The sequence below is a fragment of the Lonchura striata genome, chromosome 36, assembly GCF_046129695.1.
Source record: "Lonchura striata isolate bLonStr1 chromosome 36, bLonStr1.mat, whole genome shotgun sequence".
Classification (NCBI taxonomy): Eukaryota; Metazoa; Chordata; class Aves; order Passeriformes; family Estrildidae; genus Lonchura; species Lonchura striata.
This window is the reverse complement of record NC_134638.1, coordinates 1,787,076-1,809,708: the sequence shown is the minus strand read 5'-3', so window position 1 is coordinate 1,809,708 and position 22,633 is coordinate 1,787,076. Positions and strand designations below refer to the sequence as shown.

At 62.2% G+C, this 22,633-nt stretch overlaps 1 protein-coding gene across 1 annotated transcript in view; it reads right to left on the bottom strand.

The window, feature by feature from the left end:
- Window positions 1–1,585: 1,585 nt before the first annotated feature.
- KDM5C (lysine demethylase 5C) overlaps window positions 1,586–22,633 on the bottom strand; it is a 39,932-nt gene continuing 18,884 nt past the window's right edge. Inside the window, exons 12-27 of the mRNA XM_077789668.1 lie at window positions 21,718–21,880; window positions 21,516–21,635; window positions 19,476–19,670; window positions 16,840–17,021; window positions 14,682–14,806; window positions 14,428–14,575; window positions 12,633–12,729; window positions 11,340–11,698; window positions 10,090–10,228; window positions 8,634–8,813; window positions 8,424–8,558; window positions 6,564–7,088; window positions 5,596–5,653; window positions 4,481–4,680; window positions 2,690–2,875; window positions 1,586–1,641 (exon numbers count right to left, since the gene is read on the bottom strand). Of these exons, the coding sequence (XP_077645794.1) occupies window positions 1,633–1,641; window positions 2,690–2,875; window positions 4,481–4,680; window positions 5,596–5,653; window positions 6,564–7,088; window positions 8,424–8,558; window positions 8,634–8,813; window positions 10,090–10,228; window positions 11,340–11,698; window positions 12,633–12,729; window positions 14,428–14,575; window positions 14,682–14,806; window positions 16,840–17,021; window positions 19,476–19,670; window positions 21,516–21,635; window positions 21,718–21,880 (2,821 nt within the window). The 3' untranslated portion in view covers window positions 1,586–1,632. The remainder of the gene's footprint in view (window positions 1,642–2,689; window positions 2,876–4,480; window positions 4,681–5,595; window positions 5,654–6,563; window positions 7,089–8,423; window positions 8,559–8,633; window positions 8,814–10,089; window positions 10,229–11,339; window positions 11,699–12,632; window positions 12,730–14,427; window positions 14,576–14,681; window positions 14,807–16,839; window positions 17,022–19,475; window positions 19,671–21,515; window positions 21,636–21,717; window positions 21,881–22,633) is intronic.

The following is a 22,633-nucleotide window of genomic DNA, read 5'->3' as shown; positions in this document are numbered from 1 at the left end:
CCAAACCCCAAAAAACCTGAACCCCCAAAAAAACTGAACCCCCAAAAACCTGAACCCAAAAAACCTGAACCCCCAAAAACCTGAACCCCCAGAATCCCGAACCCCAAAAACCTGAACCCCCAAAAAACCTGAACCCCCAGAATCCCAAACCCCCAGAATCCCGAACCCCAAAAACCTGAACCCGCCAAAATCCCGAACCCCAAAAACCTGAACCCCCAGAATCCCGAACCCGCCAAAATCCCGAACCCCAAAATTCTGAACCCCCAAAAAACCTGAACCCGCCAAAATCCCGAACCCCAAAAACCTGAACCCCCAGAATCCCGAACCCCAAAAACCTGAACCTCCAAAAAACCTGAACCCCCAAAAAACCTGAACCCCCAGAATCCCAAACCCCCAAAATCCTGAACGGCCAAAATCCCAAATCCCCAAAAACCTGAACCACCAAAAACCTGAACCCCCAGAATCCCGAACCCCAAAAACCTGAACCACCAAAAATATGAACCCCCAAAAACCTGAACCACCAAAATCCCAAACCCCCAAAAACCTGAACCACCAAAAACCTGAACCCCCAAAAACCTGAACCCCCAGAATCCCGAACCCCAAAAACCTGAACCTCCAAAAACCTGAACCACCAAAAACATGAACCCCCAAAATCCCAAACACCCAAAAACCTGAACCCCCAGAATCCCGAACCCCAAAAACCTGAACCACCAAAAATATGAACCCCCAAAAACCTGAACCACCAAAATCCCAAACCCCCAAAAACCTGAACCACCAAAAACCTGAACCCCCAAAAACCTGAACCCCCAGAATCCCGAACCCCAAAAACCTGAACCTCCAAAAACCTGAACCACCAAAAACATGAACCCCCAAAATCCCAAACACCCAAAAACCTGAACCCCCAAAATCCCGAACCCCAAAATGCTGAATCTCCAAAAACCTGAACCCCCAAAATCCCCGAATTCCAAAAACCTGAACTCCCCAAAATCCTGAACGCCCAAAATCCTAAACCCACAAAAACCCCAAAACCCCTGAACCCCCCAAAATCCCAACCCCTCACAACAACTCAGACCCCTCCCCAAATCTCCCCAAATCCAGACCCCTCCTTAACCCCCCCAAAATAACCTCAGACGCCCCTTTTAACCTCCAAAGTTTAATAATAATAAAAAAAAATCATAATACAATAAAATAAGGCCCCCCCGCCCCCGCCCCGCTTGTTAGTGTCGCCGGGGGGGAGGGGGGGGCAGGGGGACCCCAAAATCTGCCCCCACCCCCCCCCCCACTCCCCAAATCCTATAAAAAACCCATTGCGGGAGGGGTGGGGGGGGGGGGGCTGGCCCTGCTGTGCTGGTTGGGGACCCCCTCCCCATTTTTGGGGGACCCCCCGGACCCCCCCAGCGGTGTGTGTGACCCACCCCCCCCCCCCGGGGTTGAATGATATAAAAGAAACAAATCAAATAATTACATCGTGGGGGGGGGGGAGGGGAGGGGAGGGGGAGACGCCCCCCCAATTCCCCACCCCGAATTGGGGAGGTTTTGGGGGGGTCTCAAGGTTTTTGGGGGGCCCGGGGTGGCCCCCCCAAGTCCATCCCCACCGTGTCAGCCGTGTCCGTCCGAGCTGGGGGCTCCGCGTCACGAGTCCTGGGGGGGGCACGGGGGTTAGGGGGGGACAACCCCAAAATTTCTGCACCCCACAAGTAACCCCATTGACCCCCAAAGCCTCCCCCCTGCACCCCAAAATCCTCCCGTGCTCCTCCGGGAGCCCTCTCGCCCCATAACCCCACCCCACAACCCCAAAAACTCCTAAATTTTCATGCTGGACCCCAAAAACTCCCAAATTTTCATCCTGGACCCCACTCACACCCCATAATTCACTCCCGTACCCCAAAAACTCCCAAATTTTCATTATGGACCCCACAATTCCCCCCATTAACCCTTTCTGTACCCCATTAACCCTTTCTCTACCCCATTAACCCTTTCTGTACCCCATTAACTCCTTTCTGTACCCCACAATCCCCCATTAACCCTTTCTGTGCCCCATATTCCCATTAGCCCCCTCTGTACCCCATTAGCCCCCTCTGTACCCCATTAACCCTTTCCGTACCCCAATCCCCCCATTAACCCCTTCTGTACCCCATATTCCCCCCATTAACCCTTTCCGTACCCCACAATCCCCCATTAACCCCCTCTGTACCCCATTATCCCCTTCTGTACCCCACAATCCCCCATTAACCCTTTCTGTGCCCCATATTCCCCCCATTAACCCTTTCCGTACCCCACAATTCCCCCCATTAGCCCCCTCTGTACCCCATTAACCCTTTCTGTACCCCACAATCCCCCCATTAACCCCTTCTGTGCCCCATATTCCCCCTATTAGCCCCCTCTGTGCCCCATTAACCCTTTCCGTACCCCACAATCCCCCCATTAACCCCCTCTGTACCCCATATTCCCCCCATTAACCCCCTCTGTACCCCATTAACCCCCTCTGTACCCCATTAACCCTTTCCGTACCCCACAATCCCCCCATTAACCCCCTCTGTACCCCATTAACCCCATTAACCCTTTCCGTACCCCACAATCCCCCCATTAACCCCCTCTCTACCCCACAATCCCCCCATTAACCCCCTCTGTACCCCATTAACCCCCTCTGTACCCCACTCTCCCCCCCCGGAACCCCCCCAGTGCTCACCCCGGGGGTCTGGGGGCCGGGCGTGGGGCTGTCCCGGGGGTCCCCCCCCTCGGGCCCCCGACTCCTCTTTGGCTCCAGCTCCTCCTTGGCCAGGGAGGGGAGGTGCCCCCGCTCCGCCCGGCGCTTCCGGCGCCTTTCGGGGTCCCGGCCGCGGGCCCGAGCCCCCCGACGCTCCGCCTGCTCCAGCTGCAGGGGGGGACACCCCATCAGCCCCCCAAAATTGGGGAGCGGAGGGGCTGGGCTGCCAGGGCAAGGCAGGGTTTGGGGTGCCCAGGGTGGGGGGGAGGTGGTGGAACAGCAGCGGAAGGAGGGATTTGGGGGGGGGTCTCTAAAAGGTTTTGGGGACCCTCAGCCCTGAGGGGTCGGGGGGAAGGGGTTAAGGAAGGGCATGGGGAGAGTTCTGGGGTCGCCAGAGGGGATTTTGGGGAGCCCCACCACGAGGAGCTGCGTGGTGCTGGTTTTGGGGTCTCTGAGGGAATTTGAGGGGGGCAGTAAGAGCTTTAAGAGATGATCTGGGGGCAGTTTTGGGGTGCCCTGCAGGGGTTGGGGCAATTCTGGGGTCCCCTGGCAGTTTTGGGGTCCCCGGGCAGTTTTGGGGGGTCTGTTCTGTACCCCGGGCAGTTTTGGGGTCCCCGGGCAGTTTTGGGGTCCCCTGGCAGTTTTGGGGGGTCTGTTCTGTACCCCGGGCAGTTTTGGGGTCCCCTGGCAGTTTTGGGGGGTCTGTTCTGTACCCCGGGCAGTTTTGGGGTCCCTGGGCACGTTTGGAGTGCCTGGACAGTTCTGGGGGTCCCCGGGCAGGTTTGGGGCTGTTCACCAGGGAGGTTTGGGGTCCCTGGGCAGTTTTGGGGTGCCCTGGGCAGGTTCGGGGTCCCCGGGCAGTTTTGAGGTCCCCGGGCAGGTTTGGGGTCCCCGGGCAGTTTTGGGGATCTGTTCTGTACCCCGGGCAGTTTTGGGGTCCCCGGGCAGGTTTGGGGTCCCTGGGCAGTTTCGGGGTCCCCAGGCAGGTTTGGGGTCCCCGGGCAGTTTTGGGGGGTCTGTTCTGTACCCCGGGCAGTTTTGGGGTCCCCGGGCACATTCAGAGTGCCTGGACAGTTCTGGGGGTCCCCGGGCAGGTTTGGGGCTGTTCACCAGGGAGGTTTGGGGTCCCTGGGCAGTTTTGGGGTGCCCTGGGCAGCTTCGGGGTCCCTGGGCAGGTTCAGGGTCCCCGGGCAGTTTTGAGGTCCCCGGGCAGTTTTGGGGTCCCCAGGCAGTTTTGGGGATCTGTTCTGTACCCCGGGCAGTTTTGGGGTGCCCTGGGAAGGTTCAGGGTCCCCGGGTAGTTTTGGGGTCCCCGGGCAGTTTTGGGGTCCCCGGGCAGTTTTGGGGATCTGTTCTGTACCCTGGGCAGTTTTGGGGTCCCTGGGCAGTTTTGGGGATCTGTTCTGTACCCCAGGCATTTCTGGGGTCCCTGGGCAGTTTTGGGGTCCCTGGGCAGTTTTGGGGATCTGTTCTGTACCCCGGGCAGTTTTGGGGTGCCCTGGGAAGGTTCAGGGTGCCCGGGTAGTTTTGGGGTCCCCGGGCAGTTTTGGGGTCCCCGGGCAGTTTTGGGGATCTGTTCTGTACCCCAGGCATTTCTGGGGTCCCTGGGCAGTTTTGGGGTCCCTGGGCACGTTCGGGGTGCCTGGGCAGGTTTGGGCTCCCCAGGCAGTTTTGGGGATCTGTTCTGCTCCCCTGGCATTTCTGGGGTCCCCGGGCAGTTTTGGGGTCCCCGGGCAGTTTTGGGGTGCCCCATCAGTTTCGGGGTGCCCGCACCTCCAGCAGCAGGCGGAACAGGCCCAGCGGGGGCGGGCGCGTGGCCTGCAGCAGCCGCCAGATGCTCTGGGCCTCGTCCAGCGTCACCTCCAGCAGGTCGCCCTCCATCATCAGCTCCTCCAGCGGCCGCCGCGTGGCCTCGGCCAGCTCCAGCACCGGGCCCTGCAGCCGCGGCAGCGCCGCGCTCAGCGCCTCCAGCTCTGCGGGGACATGGGGACATCGTGGGGACACTGAGGGGACACCACAGGGACATGGTGACATGGTGGGGACATTGTGGGGACACCACAGGGACACAGCGTGTGACCCCAGCCAGCTCCAGCACCGGGCCCTGCAGCCGCGGCAGCGCCGCGCTCAGCGCCTCCAGCTCTGCGGGGACACGGGGACATCGTGGGGACACTGAGGGGACACCACGGGGACATGGGGACACCACAGGGACACAGCGTGTGACCCCAGCCAGCTCCAGCACCGGGCCCTGCAGCCGCGGCAGCGCCGCGCTCAGCGCCTCCAGCTCTGCGGGGACACGGGGACATCGTGGGGACACCACAGGGACATGGGGACATCGTGGGGACACTGAGCAGAAACCACAGGGACATGGGGACATCGTGGGGACACCACAGGGACATGGGGACACCGTGGGGACATCGTGGGGACACCACAGGGACATGGGGACATGGTGGGGACACTGAGGGGACACCACAGGGACACAGCGTGTGGCCCCGGCCAGCTCCAGCACCGGGCCCTGCAGCCGCGGCAGCGCCGCGCTCAGCGCCTCCAGCTCTGCAGGGACATGGGGACATCGTGGGGACATCGTGGGGACACCACGAGGACATGGGGACATCGTGGGGACATCGTGGGGACACTGAGCAGACACCACAGGGACATGGGGACATCGTGGGGACATCGTGGGGACACTGAGCAGAAACCACAGGGACATGGGGACATGGTGGGGACATGGTGGGGACACCACAGGGCCATGGGGACACCGGGTGCGCTCAGCACCTCCAGCTCTGCGGGGACACCGTGGGGACATGGGGACATCATGGGGACATGGGGACACTGCAGGGACCCCCGGGTCCCCCGTCCCTCCCCGTGGGATCTGCTCCGGCCCCACTCACCCGAGGGCAGGGGCCCGTTCTTCTCGGGGCTGGGGGCGTCCCCGTTCTCCACCGACACCTGGAGGGACACAGTGAAGGAGTTTTGGGGGGCTCAGCCTCCCCCAGCCCCAAAACCACCCCCAAACCCGCCCCAGAACCCCAAAATCTGCCCCAAACCTCCCCAGGGACCCCCAAACCTCCCCAGGGACCCCCAAACCCTTCCACCGTGGTCTGCTCCTTGCGGCTGGCCTCGCGCTGGGGTTTGACAGCCCAAATTCCCCCCAAGTCTCGCCAAAAGCCCCGTAATTGCCCCAAAACCCTACAAATTCCACCCAAAACCCAACAAGTTCCTCCCAAAACCCCCACAAATTCCACCCAAACCCCGAAAAATCTCCCCTAAACCCCCCGATCCCCACCTTGGTCGGCTCGTTGTGGCTGGCCTCGCGCAGGATCCTAACACCCCAAATCTCCCCAAAACCCCCATAAATCTCCCCCAAACCCCAATAATTCCTCCAAATCCCCAATAACTCCCCCCTAACCCCCATAACTCCCCCAGACCCCCATAATTCTCCCCCAAAGCCCCATAACTCCCCCGATCCCCACCTTGGTCTGCTCTTTGCAGCTGGCCTCGTGCAGGATCCTAACACCCCAAATTCCCCCTAAACCCCCATAAATCTCCCCCAAACCCCAATAATTCCCCCATAAATCTCCTCCAAACCCCTGTAACTCCCCCCAAACCCCAGTAACTCCCTCCAAACCCCCATAAATCTCCCCCAAACCCCCATAACTCCCCCATAAATCCCCCCCAAACCCTAATAACTCCCCCAAATGCCCCATAAATCTCCCCCAAACCCCCATAACTCCCCCATAAATCCCCCCCAAACTCTAATAACTCCCCCAAATGCCCCTTAAATCTCCCCCAAACCCCCATAAATCTCCCCAAACCCCCATAACTCCTCCCAAACCCCCATAACCCCCCCGATCCCCACCTTGGTCTGCTCGTTGCGGCTGGCCTCGCGCAGGGCGCCGTCGCCGTCGCCGTGCAGCCGGTGCCGCAGCGCCGCCAGGCGCTCCAGGGGCCCGGCCACCTCGGGCGACGCCAGGAGCTGGCGGGCACGGTCCTGCCAGGTGATGGCCCGCTCGGTCAGGCACTGCAGGGCCTCGCCCTCGGGCAGCCTCACCGGCAGCTTCTGCAGGGCCACCAGCAGCGCCAGGATGGTCTCGAGGCGCGGCCGGCGCGAGCGCTGGCACAGCGGGCACAGGAACTTGGCGTCCCACTCCCACCAGGCTGGCGAGGGCTTCTGGTTGCCCAGGCGGGGCCAGGCCACGCAGGAGCCGTGGAACCAGTCCCGGCAGAGCTGGCACTGCAGCATGGCCGGCCCCGCGGGCTGCCCGCACACGCAGGACGGCGGCCCCGGGCCCGGCAGGGGCGGCGCGGATTTCTGGGCGTTGGCGTGGCGGAGGCGCAGCATGCCCTCCTTCTCCTTCTGCTCGCCCTCCTTGAACGCCACGATCTGGGGGGACAGCGGGGGGTGAGGGGGGATGGGGGTGACCCCCAGCCCAAACCCCTGAATCCCAAAATCTGGGGTGGGGGAGAGCAGGGATTGAGGGGGGACGAGGGGAATGGGGGTGACCCCAGCCCAAACCCCTGAATCCCAAAATCTGGGGTGGGGGAGAGCAGGGATTGAGGGGGGACGGGGGGAATGGGGGTGACCCCCACCCCAAACCCCTTGAACACCAAAATCTGGGGTGGGGGACAGCAGGGATTGAGGGGGGACGAGGGGAATGGGGGTGACCCCCACCCCAAACCCCTTGAACACCAAAATCTGGGGTGGGGGACAGGAGGAGGGTTAGAGGGGATAGGGGAAATGTGGGTGACCCCCACCCCAAACCCTTGAATCCCAAAATCTGGAGTGGGGGACAGCGGGGGGTGAGGGGGGACAGGGGGAAATGGGGGTGACCCCCACCCCAAACCCCTTGAACACCAAAATCTGGGGTGGGGGACAGCAGGGATTGAGGGGGGACAGGGGGAAATGGGGGTGACCCCCACCCCAAACCCTTGAATCCCAAAATCTGGGGTGGGGGAGAGCAGGGGGTGAGGGGGGACAGGGGGAATGGGGGTGACCCCACCCCAAACCCCTGAATCCCAAAATCTGGGGTGGGGGACAGCAGGGGGTGAGGGGGGACAGGGGGAATGGGGGTGACCCCAGCCCAAACACCTGAATCCCAAAATCTGGGGTGGGGGACAGGAGGAGGGTTAGAGGGGACAGGGGAAATGTGGGTGACCCCCACCCCAAACACTTGAATCCCAAAAGTTATGGTGGGGGAGAGCAGGGACAGGGATTGGGGGAAATGTGGGTGCCCCCCAACCCCAAACCCTTGAACACCAAAATCTGGGGTGGGGGAGAGCAGGGGGTGAGGGGGGACGGGGGGATTGGGGGTGACCCCCACCCAAACCCTTGAATCCCAAAATTTATGGTGGGGGAGAGCAGGGACAGGGATTGGGGGAAATGTGGGTGCCCCCCAACCCCAACCCTTCAATGCCATGATTTGGGGGACAGCAAGGGAGTGAGAGGGGACAGGGATTGGGGGAAATGTGGGTGTCCCCCACCCCAAACCCTTGAACACCAAAATCTGGGGTGGGGCACAGCAGGGGGGTGAGAAGTGATGGGGTTAGTGGGGGATCACAGGGTGCACCCCAAACCCCCAAACCCCACAATCTTGGGACAAGGAACGCGAGCAGTGACAGGAATCGAGGTCGGATGTCCCCGGGGTGGGGACAGCAGGGACACGAGCAGAGCCAGCTCTGGGGGTCCCGTGGTGCCCCCCAAACCCCCCCAAGTCCTCACCACAGCACCGGGGTCCCGCAGGTCCTGCGCCGACAGCCCCAAGCTCTCGGCGTCCAGCCGGTACAGCCCCGGCTCCTGCCGCCACTTGAGCCTCTTGCTGCTGTCCGAGCCGGCGTCGGCGCAGGGACACAGCACCTGGGGACACCCGGGGAGGGGTCAGCACCCAGCCGGGACCCCCACCCCCCACCCCGGAGCCCCCCCAAGACCCACCTCGAGCAGGGTGTAGCAGGAGTTCTTCTTGAGGAAGGTGCGGGAGGCCTTGTCCCGCCAGGAGTGCGCGGTGCCCACCTGCACCTCGAGCTGCCGCAGCTCCTCCAGCCGCACCGGCAGGTCCCGGCCCACGGCCACCAGCCCCTCCAGGTCGTCCAGGCACGGGTAGTGGTCACCGTTCTGGGGGACACGGGGGGACACGGGGACGGGATGAGAGAGGCACCTGGGCGGGGATGGGCACGGGGGAGGGACGGGGGGGACACGGTGGCAGGGACAGGGATGGGACAGGGATGGGACAGGATGGGGACGTGGTGGCAGGGACAGGGATGGGACAGGGATGGGGACACGGTGTCAGGGACAGGAATGGGACAGGGATGGGACAGGGATGGGACAGGGATGGGGACACGGTGGCAGGGATGGGAATGGGACAGGGATGGGACACGGTGGCAGGGATGGGAATGGGACAGGGACAGGATGGGTTCATGGTGACAGGGACAGGGATGGGACAGGGATGAGGACACGGTGGCAGGAACAGGGATGGGGACATGGTGGCAGGGACAGGGATGGGACAGGGATGGGGACACAGTGGCAGGGACAGGAACACGGTGGCAGGGACAGGGATGGGGACAGGGATGAGGACACGGTGGCAGGGACAGGGATGGGACAGGGATGGGGACATGGTGGCAGGAACAGGAACACGGTGGCAGGGACAGGGATGGGACAGGATGGGATCATGGTGACAGGGACACGGTGGCAGGGACAAGGACGGGGACACGGTGGCAGGGATGGGGATGGGGACACGGTGGCAGGGACAGGGATGGGGACACGGTGGCAGGGATAGGAATGGGACAGGAATGAGGATACAGTGGCAGGGACAGGGATGGGACAGGGACAGGATGGGATCATGGTGACAGGGACACGGTGGCAGGGACAAGGACGGGGACACGGTGGCAGGGATGGGGATGGGGACACGGTGGCAGGGACAGGAATGGGACAGGGATGGGGACACGGTGGCAGGGACAAGGATGGGGACACGGTGGCAGGGACAGGGACACGGTGGCAGGGACAGGGATGGGACAGGGATGGGGACACGGTATCCGTGGGGACAGGGAGGTGTCCGTGGGGTCCGTGGGGACACGAGAATGTCCGTGGGGCCAGCCCCGGTGGCAGGGGTCCGCAGCCCCCCGGGCGGCTCTGGGGGTGCAGTGAGGGGTCCTGGGGGGGTCCCGGGGGTCCGCAGCCCCCGGGCGGCTCTGGGGGTGCAGTGAGGGGTCCTGGGGGGGTTCTGGGGGTCCGCAGCCCCTCGGGGCGGCTCTGGGGGTGCAGTGAGGGGTCCTGGGGGGGTTCTGGGGGTCCGCAGCCCCCCGGGCAGCTCTGGGGGTGCAGTGAGGGGTCCCGGGGGGGTTCCGGGGGTCCGCAGCCCCCCTGGGGTGGCTCTGGGGGTCCTGGAGCCCACCTGGATCTCCTCGACGTCGGCGATCCAGGCGCGGGCCTTGGCCAGGGCCTCCTTCAGGGCCTGGATGTTGGGCAGCAGCGCCGGGATGTTCTCGGCCTCCTTGATGATGGCAGCCAGCGTGGCCGGGGGGTGCTTCTGCCTGGGGGGGGGACAGGGACCCTCAGGAGACCCCCCCAAAACCCCAGAGACCCCCAGAGACCCCCCAGAACCCCCAGAGACACCCCCACACCCCCAGAGACCCCCCCCACACCCCCAGAGATCCCCCCGGAACCCCCAGACCCTTTATAGCCCTGGAGAGACACAAGGGGCAGCCCCCAGCCCCTTTTTATCCCCCCAAACACACAAGGGGCAGCCCCCAGCCCCTTTTTATCTGCCCAAAGACACAAGGGGGCAGCCCCCAGCCCCTTTATCACACAAGGTGCAGCCCCCAGCCCTTTTTTCTCCCCCCAAAACCATGAGGGGCAGCCCCCAGCCCCTTTATCACACAAGCTACACCCCCAACCCCTTTATCACACAAGGTGCAGCCCCCAGCCCCTTTATCCCCACTCAGGTGACACAAGGGGCAGCCCCCAGCCCCTTTATCACACAAGGTGCAGCCCCCAGCCCCTTTTTACCCCCCCAAACACACAAGGCACACCCCCAACCCCTTTATCACACAAGGTGCAGCCCCCAACCCCTTTATCACACAAGGGGCAGCCCCCAGCCCCTTTATCACACAAGGGACAGCCCCCAGCCCCTTTATCACACAAGGGGCAGCCCCCAGCCCCTTTACACCCCCTAAAACCATCAGGGGCAGCCCCCAGCCCCTTTATCACACAAGGGGCAGCCCCCAGCCCCTTTTTCTCCTCCCAAAACCATGATGAGCAGCCCCCAGCCCCTTTACCCCCACTCAGGTGACACAAGGGACAGCCCCCAGCCCCTTTATCACACAAGGGGCAGCCCCCAGCCCCTTTACACCCCCTAAAACCATGAGGGGCAGCCTCCAGCCCCTTTATCACACAAGGGGCAGCCCCCAGTCCCTTTACACCCCCTAAAACCATGATGAGCAGCCCCCAGCCCCTTTACCCCCACTCAGGTGACACAAGGGGCAGCCCCCAGCCCCTTTACACCCCCTAAAACCATGAGGGGCAGCCCCCAGCCCCTTTATCACACAAGGGGCAGCCCCCAGCCCCTTTTTCTCCCCCCAAACACACAAGGCACACCCCCATCCCCTTTTCCTCCCCCCGAGGAGTCTTCTCTCCCCCCCATACCTGGCCTCCAGGCACATCTGCGCCTTCTCCTCCCACCTCTGGGCGATGGTCAGCAGCTCCTGCAGCTCGGCCATGGCGGCGTCCACGGCGGGGCCGGGGGCCAGGGTGCGGCCGGCCTGGATGAGGCCGCGCATGGCGGGCAGGGGCACGGGGGCGCGGGGCGAGCGCAGCGCGGCCGTCACCTCCTCCAGCCAGGCGGCCTGGGCCAGCTGCCGCCGCAGGCGCCGCGCCTCGGGCACCGCCACGCCCAGCCGGGCGCCCCGCTCCAGCAGCGCCCGCAGAGCCGCCGCGCCCGCCGCCGGCTCGGCCAGCGCCGCCCGCAGATCCGACTGGAAGGACTCGGCCTGCGACAGCAGAGCCTGCGCGGGGACACGGGGATGGGTGAGGGAGACGGTGGGATGGGGTGGGAGATGGGTGGGACATCCCTGGGACACGGGGATGGGTGAGGGAGACGGTGGGATGGGGTGGGGTGGGGTGGGAGACGGGTGGGACATCCCTGGGACACGGGGAGGGGTGAGGGAGACGGTGGGGTGGGGTGGGGTGGGGTGGGAGATGGGTGGGACAGGGTGGGAGACGGGGATGGGTGAGGGAGACGGTGGGATGGGGTGGGGTGGGGTGGGGTGGGAGATGGGTGGGACATCCCAGGGACACGGGGAGGGGTGAGGGAGGCGGTGGGGTGGGAGATGGGTGGGACAGGGTGGGACACGGGTGGGACATCCCTGGGACATCCCTGGGACATGGACACGGGGATGGGGTCAGGGTGGGACAGGGTGGGATGGGGTGGGAGATGGGTGGGACATGGTGGGAGATGGGTGGGACAGGGTGTGACAGCCCTGGGACATGGACACGGGGATGGGGTGAGGGAGATGGTGGGACAGGGTTGGAGATGGGTGGGACATCCCTGGGACACGGACATGGGGAGGGGTGAGGGAGATGGTGGGAGATGGGTGGGACATGATGCAACATGGCTGGGACATGGGGATGGGAGGGGTGAGGGACAACGCGGGAGATGGGTGGGACGTGGTGGGAGATGGGTCTGACACCCCTGGGACACGCTTGGCACACGGCTCAGACATGATGTGACAGCCCAGGGACACCGTGTGACCCCGTGTGACCCCTGTGACCCCAGTGTGACCCCATGTGACCCCGTGTGACCCCATGTGACTCCTGTGACACGTGTGATCCTGTGTGACCCGTGTGACTCCTGTGACCCCGTGTGACCCCGTGTGACCCCGTGTGACATGTGTGACCCCGTGTGACCCGTGTGACCCCGTGTCACACGCGTGTCCCCACCTGCACGGCCCCCAGCGCGTGCATCTCGCAGGGCAGTCGCTTCATCCGCTCCAGGAACGCCCGGAGCTCCTCCAGCGGCAGCGGCGGCGCCGGGACCCTGCGGGGACACCCGGGGACATGAGGGGACACCCAGGGACATGAGGGGACACCCAGGGACACCCGGGGACACCCAGGGACACCCAGGGACACCCGGGGACACCCGGGGACATGAGGGGACACCAGGGGACACCCAGGGACACCTGGGGACATGAGGGGACACCAGGGGACACCCGGGGACATGAGGGGACACCCGGGGACACCCAGGGACACCCGGGGACACCCGGGGACACCAGGGGACACCAGGGGACACCCGGGGACACCCAGGGACACCAGGGGACACCCGGGGACACCCGGGGACATGAGGGGACACCAGGGGACACCCAGGGACACCTGGGGACACCCGGGGACACCCGGGGACACCCGGGGACACCTGGGGACATGAGGGGACACCAGGGGACACCCGGGGACATGAGGGGACACCAGGGGACACCCAGGGACACCAGGGGACACCCGGGGACACCCGGGGACACCCGGGGACATGAGGGGACACCAGGGGACACCCAGGGACACCAGGGGACACCAGGGGACACCCGGGGACACCCGGGGACATGAGGGGACACCCGGGGACACCCGGGGACATGAGGGGACACCAGGGGACACCCGGGGACACCAGGGGACACCCAGGGACACCCGGGGACACCGAGGGGACGGCGACACTGCGGCGACACTGCAGGGACACGGGGACAGGGAGGGGATGGGGACACGGGGACTCATGGAACGGCTACAGGGAACAGAATGGGGACAGGGACATGTCCAGTGTCCCCTGGGGACAGGACAGGGACACAGCAGTGTCCAGGATGGACAGGGGACAGGACAGGGACAGGGAAGTGTCCAGGACAGGACAGGGATAGGGAAGTGTCCAGTGTCCCCTTGGGGACAGGACAGGGACACAGGAGTGTCCAGGACAGGGACAGGGAAGTGTCCAGGATGGACAAAGGACAGGACAGGGATATGAAAGTGTCCAAGACAGGGACACAGGAGTGTCCAGCTTTTATGGGGACAGGACAGGGACATGGAAGTGTCCAGGACAGGGACAGGGAAGTGTCCAGGACTCACAGGGGACAGGACAGGGACAGGGAAATGTCCAGTGTCCCCCTGGGGACAGGACAGGGACACAGCAGTGTCCAGGACCCACAGGGGACAGGACAGGGACACAGGAAGTGTCCAGCATCTATGGGGACAGGACAGGGACATGGAAGTGTCCAGGACAGGGACAGGGAAGTGTCCAGTGTCCCCCTGGGGACAGGACAGGGACAAGCAGTGTCCAGGACCCACAGGGGACAGGACAGGGACACAGGAAGTGTCCACCTTTTACGGGGACAGGACAAGGACACAGGAAGTGTCCAGTGTCCACCTGGGGACAGGACAGGGACATGAAGTGTCCACCTTTTATGGGGACAGGACAAGGACACAGGAAGTGTCCAGTGTCCACCTGGGGACAGGACAGGGACAGGGACGTGTCCAGGACAGGGACACAGGAGTGTCCAGGATGGACAGGGGACAGGACAGGGACACAGGAGTCTCCACCTTTTACGGGGACAGGACAGGGACACAAAAGCACAACAGGCACAGCAAACTGAGCACGTTGCACCTGGGGCCGGACACACGGGGACAGTGCCTGGTGCTGGTGCCACTGAGCTGCTGAGGACACTGAGGGGACAGCAGGGGACAGCAGGGGACAGCAGGGGACACTCACCCGGTCTCCTGGGAGCTGATGAGCCCCAGCGCCTCGGACACGCAGCGCTCGGCCTGGCCCAGGCAGCCCTTGAGGCGGTGCAGCAGCTCGTTCTCGGGGAACTTGCGCTCCCTCGCCTCCGACTCCAGCGCCCGCAGCTCCTCCAGCGCTGCCCGGGCACAGCCGGGGGGGTCAGGGCTGAGCTCTGAACCCCCAAACCGCCCTTCAGAGCCCCCCAAAAATCCCCCCAGCAGCAGCACGGGACCCCCACTCACTGCGCTTGCGGCCGTCCTCCACCTCCAGGGCGATGCGCACCTTGTTGGCCCAGGTGTCGAAGGACTCGGCGCGCACCTTGAGCTTGTGCAGCATGGCCGGCAGCTCGTCCAGGGTGTAGCGGTACCTGGGGGGCACCGGGGGTCACCTCGAGCACCCCACGGGCGCCCACGACCCCCCAAAAGTACAAACGGGACCCCCCAGGCTGAGCCGATGGGGTATGGGGGGGGTTCTGGGGGGTGGTGGCCCGAATCGGCAGAGAGACCCCAGGCTGTGGCTGTGTTGCCACCCCAGGGACACCCCGAGATGTGCAGCACCCCCAGATCGTGCCCAGGGTTTCATTCAGGGTCACACCAGGACCCACAGACCCCCAGATCAACCCCACGGGTCACAGCGAGGCCCCCCCAAACCTCACCCCAAATCTATGAGAGCCCCCCCCAAACCATCCCCATGTCCCCCCCAAGGGCACATCCAGGTGCCCAGCACCCCAAACCCCATCCCAGCACCCCCAACACCTTTGCAAGGCTCCCAAACCCCCCTCCCAGTCCCCAAACCCCATTTAAAGCCCCCCAAATCCCCTCTCCCACCCCCCCAAACCCCATTTAAAGCTCCCCAAATCCCCTCTACCATCTCCCAAACCGTTGTCCCAACCCCCCAAACCCCATCTAAACCCCCCCAAATGCCTCTCCCACCTCTCCAAACCCCATTCAAACCCCCCCAAACCCCATTCAAACCCCCTCAAACCCCTCTCCCATCTCCCCAAAGACCATCCAAAACCCCAAACCTCTCTCCCACCCCTCCAATCCCCTCTCCCATCTCCCCAAACCCTCTCCAAGTCCCTCCAACACCTTTCCAAGCCTCCCAAACCCCTCTCCCACCCCCCGAACCCCTCTCCCAAACCCAATTCAAACCCCCGAAACCCCTTGTCCCAACCCCCAACCCCATTCAAACCCCTCTCCCCCCCCAACCCCATCCAAACCCCCCCCAAAACCTCTCTCCCACCCCTCCCACCCCCTCTCCTATCCCCCCAAACCCCATCTAAACCCCTCAAACCCCTCTCCCATCTCCCAAACCCCATCCAAACCCCCCAAACCCCATCCAAAGCCCCCCAAACCCCATCCAAACCCCATCCAAACCCCATCCAAACCCCCCCAACCCCATTCAAACCCCATCCAAACCCCCCAAACCCCATCCAAACCCCCCCAAACCCCCCCAAACCCCATTCAAACCCCATCCAAACCCCCCCAAACCCCATCCAAACCCCCCCAAACCCCATCCAAACCCCCCAACCCCCCCAAACCCCATTCAAACCCCATCCAAACCCCCCAAACCCCATTCAAACCCCCCCAAACCCCATTCAAACCCCCCCAAACCCCATCCAAACCCCTCAAACCCCCCCAAACCCCATCCAAACCCCCCCAAACCCCATCCAACCCCCTCTCCCACCCCCCAAACCCCATTCAAACCCCCCAAACCCCATCCAAAGCCCCCCAAACCCCATCCAAACCCCATCCAAACCCCATCCAAACCCCTCAAACCCCATTCAAACCCCCCCAAACCCCATCCAAACTCCCCCAAACCCCATCCAAACCCCCCAAACCCCATTCAAACCCCCCCAAACCCCATTCAAACCCCATCCAAACCCCCCAAACCCCCCCAAACCCCATCCAAACCCCCCCAAACCCCATTCAAACCCCCCCAAACCCCATTCAAACCCCATCCAAACCCCCCAAACCCCATTCAAACCCCCCCAAACCCCATTCAAACCCCATCCAAACCCCATCCAAACCCCCCAAACCCCATTCAAACCCCCCCAAACCCCATTCAAACCCCATCCAAACCCCCCAAACCCCATTCAAACCCCATCCAAACCCCCCCAAACCCCATTCAAACCCCATCCAAACCCCCCAAACCCCATCCAAACCCCCCCAAACCCCATCCAAACCCCATCCAAACCCCCCCAAACCCCATCCAAACCCCCCCAAACCCCATTCAAACCCCCCCAAACCCCATCCAAACCCCATCCAAACCCCCCAAACCCCATTCAAACCCCCCCAAACCCCATCCAAACCCCCCCAAACCCCATTCAAACCCCCCCAAACCCCTCTCCCACCCCTCCCACCCCCTCTCCCGGACCCCCCGAGCCCCCCAGCCCCCCACCTGAGGTACTGCTTGCTGCGGGGGCACTTGCAGAGGTCGTCCATGTGGTAGAGGCAGACGAGGCCCTGGGGACAGTCGTAGCAGGCCAGGGCTGACAGGAAACACGTCGTCTTGCACTTGTCACACTGCCGCTCGTCGTCGGGCAGCAGCTCGAAGGCCTCGCGCTCCGCCTCCGTGATGCCCTGGGGGGACCAAAAAATAGACATCAGAACCCCCCCCGTGGGGATTTTGGGGGGCCCCCAGCACCCCCAATCACTCCATCATCCCCTGACTGGAAAAAAAATTCCCTCAGATCTCCCCCTGCATTCCTGCTCCGCCTCCGTGATGCCCTGGGGGGACCAAAAAATGGACATCAGAACCCCCCCCGTGGGGATTTTGGGGGGCCCCCAGCACCCCCAATCAATCCATCATCCCCTGAGAGGGATAAAAATTCCTTCAGATTCTCCCCATTCCTGTTAGATCCCCCCCTGCATTCCTGCTCCGCCTCCGTGATGCCCTGGGGGACCAAAAAATGGACATCAGAACCCCCCCGTGGGGATTTTGGGGGGCCTCCAGCACCCCCAATCCCTCCAGGATCCCCTGAGAGGGATAAAAATTCCCTCAGATTTTCCCCAACTTTCTGACATTCCTCCCTGCATTCCTGCTCTGCCTCTGTGATGCCCCGGGGGGGAGCAAAAAATGGACATGAGAACCCCGCCGTGGGGATTTTGGGGGACCCCCAGCACCCCCAATCCTTCTATAATCTCCTAGAGGAGAAAACACAACCCTCACCCCTTCCCCAAATATTTTGGGGTGCCCAACACCCCCATAACCCCCTGAACGAGTCACAAACACAACCCTCACCCCTTCCCAGAGATTTTGGGGTGCCCAACACCCCCAAAAACCCCTTAAGGGAGGCACAAACACAACCCTCACCCCCTCCCCAGCACTTTTGGGGTGCTCAACACCCCCATAACCCCCTAAGGGTGGCACAAGCACAACCCTCACCCCTTCCCCAAATTTTTTGGGGTGCCCAACACCCCTGTAACCTCCTAGAGGGGCACAAACAAAACCCTCACCCTCTCCCCAGATTTTTTGAGGTGCCCCAAGACCCCCAAGGGTGGCACAAACAAAACCTTCACCCCCTCCCCAGAGATTTTGGGGTGCCCAACACCCCCATAACCCCCTGAAGGAGGCACAAACACAACCCTCACCCCTTCCCCAGAGATTCTGGGGTGCCCAACACCCCCAAAAACCTCCTGAAGGAGTCACAAACACAACCCTCACCCCCTCCCCAGAGATTTTGGGGTGCCCAAGACCCCCAAAAACCCCCTGAAGGAGTCACAAACACAACCCTCACCTCTTCCCCAGAGATTTTTAGGGTGCCCCAAGACCCCCATAACCCCCCAAGTGTGGCACAAACACAACCCTCACCCCTTCCCCAAATTTTTTGGGGTGCTCAACACCCCTGTAACCTCCTAGAGGGGCACAAACAAAACCCTCACCCTCTCCCCAGATTTTTTGAGGTGCCCCAAGACCCCCAAGGGTGGCACAAACAAAACCTTCACCCCCTCCCCAGAGATTCTGGGGTGCCCAACACACCCATACCCTCCCGAGGGTGACACAAACACAACCCTCACCCCTTCCCCAGATTTTTTGAGGTGCCCAACACCCCCATAACCCCCTGAAGGAGTCACAAACACAACCCTCACCCCTTCCCCAGAGATTTTGGGGTGCCCAACACCCCCATACCCCCCCGAGGGTGACACAAACACAACCCTCACCCCCTCCCCAAATATTCTGGGGTGCCCAACACCCCCAAAAATCCCCTAAGGGAGGCACAAACACAACCCGCACCCCCTCCCCAGATTTTTTGAGGTGCCCCAAGACCCCCATAACCCCCCAAGGGTGGCACAAACACAACCCTCACCCCCTCCCCAGCACTTTTGGGGTGCTCAACACTCCCATAACCCCCTAAGGGTGGCACAAACACAACCTGCACCCTCTCCCCAGAGATTTTGGGGTGCCCAAGACCCCCATAACCCCCCAAGGGTGGCACAAACACAACCCTCACCCCTTCCCCAGAGATTTTGGGGTGCCAAACACCCCCAAAAAACCCTGAAGGAGTCACAAACACAACCCTCACCCCTTCCCCAGATTTTTTGAGGTGCCCAACACCCCCATAACCCCCCAAGGGTGGCACAAACACAACCCTCACCCCCTCGCCAGAGATTTTGGGGTGCCCAACACCCCCAAAAACCTCCTGAAGGAGTCACAAACACAACCCTCACCCTCTCCCCAGAGATTCTGGGGTGCCCAACACCCCCAAAAACCTCCTGAAGGAGTCACAAACACAACCCTCACCCCCTCCCCAGAGATTTTGGGGTGCCAAACACCCCCAAAACCCCTGAAGGAGTCACAAACACAACCCTCACCCCTTCCCCAGATTTTTTGAGGTGCCCAACACCCCCATAACCCCCCAAGGGTGGCACAAACACAACCCTCACCCCCTCCCCAGATATTTCGGGGTACCCCCAACCCCTCCATCACCCCCCTGAGCGCGACACAACCCCACCCCTTCCACTCCCCCCTGCCCATCCCCACCCCTGCACATCTCGGGGCGCCCCCCCACCCCCCGATTTTGGGGGTGCCCCCACCTTCTCCAGCAGGGCCTTGCGCAGCTTGCGCTCCTCCTGCACCAGCACGAACATCTCCTTGTGCACGGCGGCCGCCAGGTTCAGGTCCAGCTTCTCGGGGCTCGCGGCCATCTTGCAGATCAGCTCCTCGTGCGAGAAGACGCAGTAGCGGCGCAGGCGGCGGTAGTGCTCGATGCACTGCCTGCCCGCGGGGAGCTGGAGGCGATTGAGGGGGTCAGGGGGGTCCCCAAAATCTGGGGGGATCCCCAAAATCTGGGGGGACCCCTAAATGTAACCCTGAACTCGGCTGGGTACCCCCAGGGGTGAGCCCTCAAACTGGGAACCTTCAAACTGGGAACCCCCAAACTGGGAACGGAGTGCCTGAACTGGGCAGTGCTCAATGCACTGCCTGCCCGCGGGGAGCTGGAGGCGATTGAGGGGTCAGGGGGGTCCCCAAAATCTGGGGGGACTCCTAAATGTAACCCTGAACCCGGCTGGGCTGAGCCCCCAAACTGGGAACCATCAAACTGGGAACTGAATCCCTGAACTGGGCAGTGCTCGATGCACTGCCTGCCCGCGGGGAGCTGGAGGCGATTGGGGGGTCAGGGGGGTCCCCAAAATCTGGGGGGATCCCCAAAATCTGGGGGGATCCCTAAATGTAACCCTGAACCCAGCTGGGTACCCCCAGTGTTGAGCCCTGAAACTGGGAACTGAGTCCCTGAACTGGGCACTGCTCGATGCACTGCCTGCCCGCGGGGAGCTGGAGGCGATTGGGGGGGTCAGGGGGGTCCCCAAAATCTGGGGGGACCCCTAAATGTAACCCTGAACCCGGCTGGGCTGAGCCCCCAAACTGGGAACCCTCAAACTGGGAACCAAGTCCCTGAACTGGGCAGTGCTCGATGCACTGGAGGGAGCTGGAAGGGATTGGGGGGTCAGGGGGGTCCCCAAAATCTGGGGGGATCCCCAAAATCTGGGGGGACCCCTAAATGTAACCCTGAACCCGGCTGGGTACCCCCAGGGGTGAGCCCCCAAACTGGGAACCTTCAAACTGGGAACCCCCAAACTGGGAACCAAGTCCCTGAACTGGGCAGTGCTCGATGCATTGGAGGGAGCTGGAAGGGATGGGGGGGGTCAGGGGGACCCCCAAAATCTGGGGGGATCCCCAAAATCTGGGGGGACCCCTAAACACAGCCCTGACCAGAGCTGGGCACCCCCAAACCTGACGCACCCCAAACCCTGCACCCCAAAACCCAGCCTGGAGTTTCTGGGCGTTCCCTTCAGGGCTTTTTTCCCTTCCTTTTGTTGCAGATTTTAATTGTTTCCCTTGAAATTTTTGGGTTTTTCATTCCTCCAGGGTTTTTTTTTTTAATCTGGATATTCTGTGTGCCCCCCCAGGTATTTTTGTGTCCCCTAAGTACATTTCCTGCCCCCCAGCAACATTTTCTCCCCCCTTAGGTACATTTTCTACCCCCAGCTACATTTCCTCCCCCCAGCTACATTTTCTCCCCACCTCGGTACATTTTCTACCCCCTTAGATATATTTCCTGCCCACCTAGGTACCTTTCCTGCCCCCCAAGTACATTTTCTACCCCCTTAGGTACATTTTCTGCCCCTCCAGCTACATTTTCTACCCCCCACCTACATTTTCTACCCCCATTAGGTACATTTCCTGCCCACCTAGGTATATTTTCTGCCCCCTTAGGTACATTTTCTCTCCCTCCAGCTACATTTTCTACCCCCTTAGGTATCTTTCCTGCCTCTGTAGGTACATTTTCTGCCCCCAGATACATTTTCTCCCCCCTTAGGTACATTTTCTGCTCCCCCAGCTACATTTTCTCCCCCCTTAGGTACATTTTCTGCCCCTCCAGCTACATTTTCTACCCCCTTAGCTACATTTTCTCCCCACCTAGGTACCATTTTCTACCCCCTTAGATATATTTCCTGTCCACCTAGGTACCTTTCCTGCCCCCCAGCTCCATTTTCTCCCCCTCCAGCTCCATTTTCTCCCCCCCCAGCTCCATTTCCCACCCCCCCGGGTATTTTGGAGCCCCCAGAGCTCACCCAGTCGGCCGTGCAGAAGTTGACAGCCTCGGCAAAGTTGTAGCCCTGGTTGAAGCCGCTGTGGTAGGCGCGGGGGAAGGTGATGACGAACTCGCCGGCGCACTGGTTGGTCCGGACCACCTGGGGACAAACCCGGGCTCATCCCCGGCCTCAGCAGGGTGGGACGGGGTCCGGGGGGGCTGTGGGGACCCCCCGAACTCACGGGGACTCCGTGGGCCATCAGGGTGTTGGGGTTCATGAGGGTGACGAGCTGGTGCAGGAGGTCGGGCTGGCTCTCGAAGAGCTCCGGCGTCAGCTTCTTCATCACCTCCTCCAGGTGCTCGGCCGCGAACGACGGGACCCCGTACCAGGTCTTGGGCTCGCCCCTGGGCGTGGGCACCCCAAAACTGTCCTGATCCACCCCAAAACATCCTCATCCCACTCCAAAACATCCTGATCCCACCCCAAAAACCTCCTGATCCACCCCAAAACCTCCTCATCCCACTCCAAAACCTCCCGATCCCACCCCAAAAACCTCCTGATCCACCCCAAAACATCCTCATCCCACTCCAAAACCTCTTGATCCCACCCCAAAACATCCTCATCCCACCCCTAAACATCCCTATCCCAGCCCGTACCAGGTCTTGGGCTCGCCCCTGGGCATGGGCACCCCAAAAATGTCCTGATCCACCCCAAAACCTCCTCATCCCACCCCAAAACATCCTCATCCCACCCCAAAACATCCTCATCCCACCCCTAAACATCCCTATCCCAGCCCGTACCAGGTCTTGGGCTCGCCCCTGGGCGTGGGCACCCCAAAAATGTCCTGATCCACCCCAAAACATCCTCATCCCACTCCAAAATATCCTCATCCCACCCCAAAAATCTCCTGATCCCACCCCAAAAATCTGATCCCGCCCCTAAACATCCTCATCCCACCCAGTACCACGTCTTGGGCTCGCCCCTGGGCATGGGCACCCCAAAAATGTCCTGATCCACCCCAAAACATCCTCATCCGACATCTAAACCCTCCTGATTCCACCCCAAAACCTCCTGATCCCACCCCAAAAATCTCCTGATCCCACCCCAAAAATCTGATCCCGCCCCTAAACATCCTCATCCCACACCTAAACCCTCCT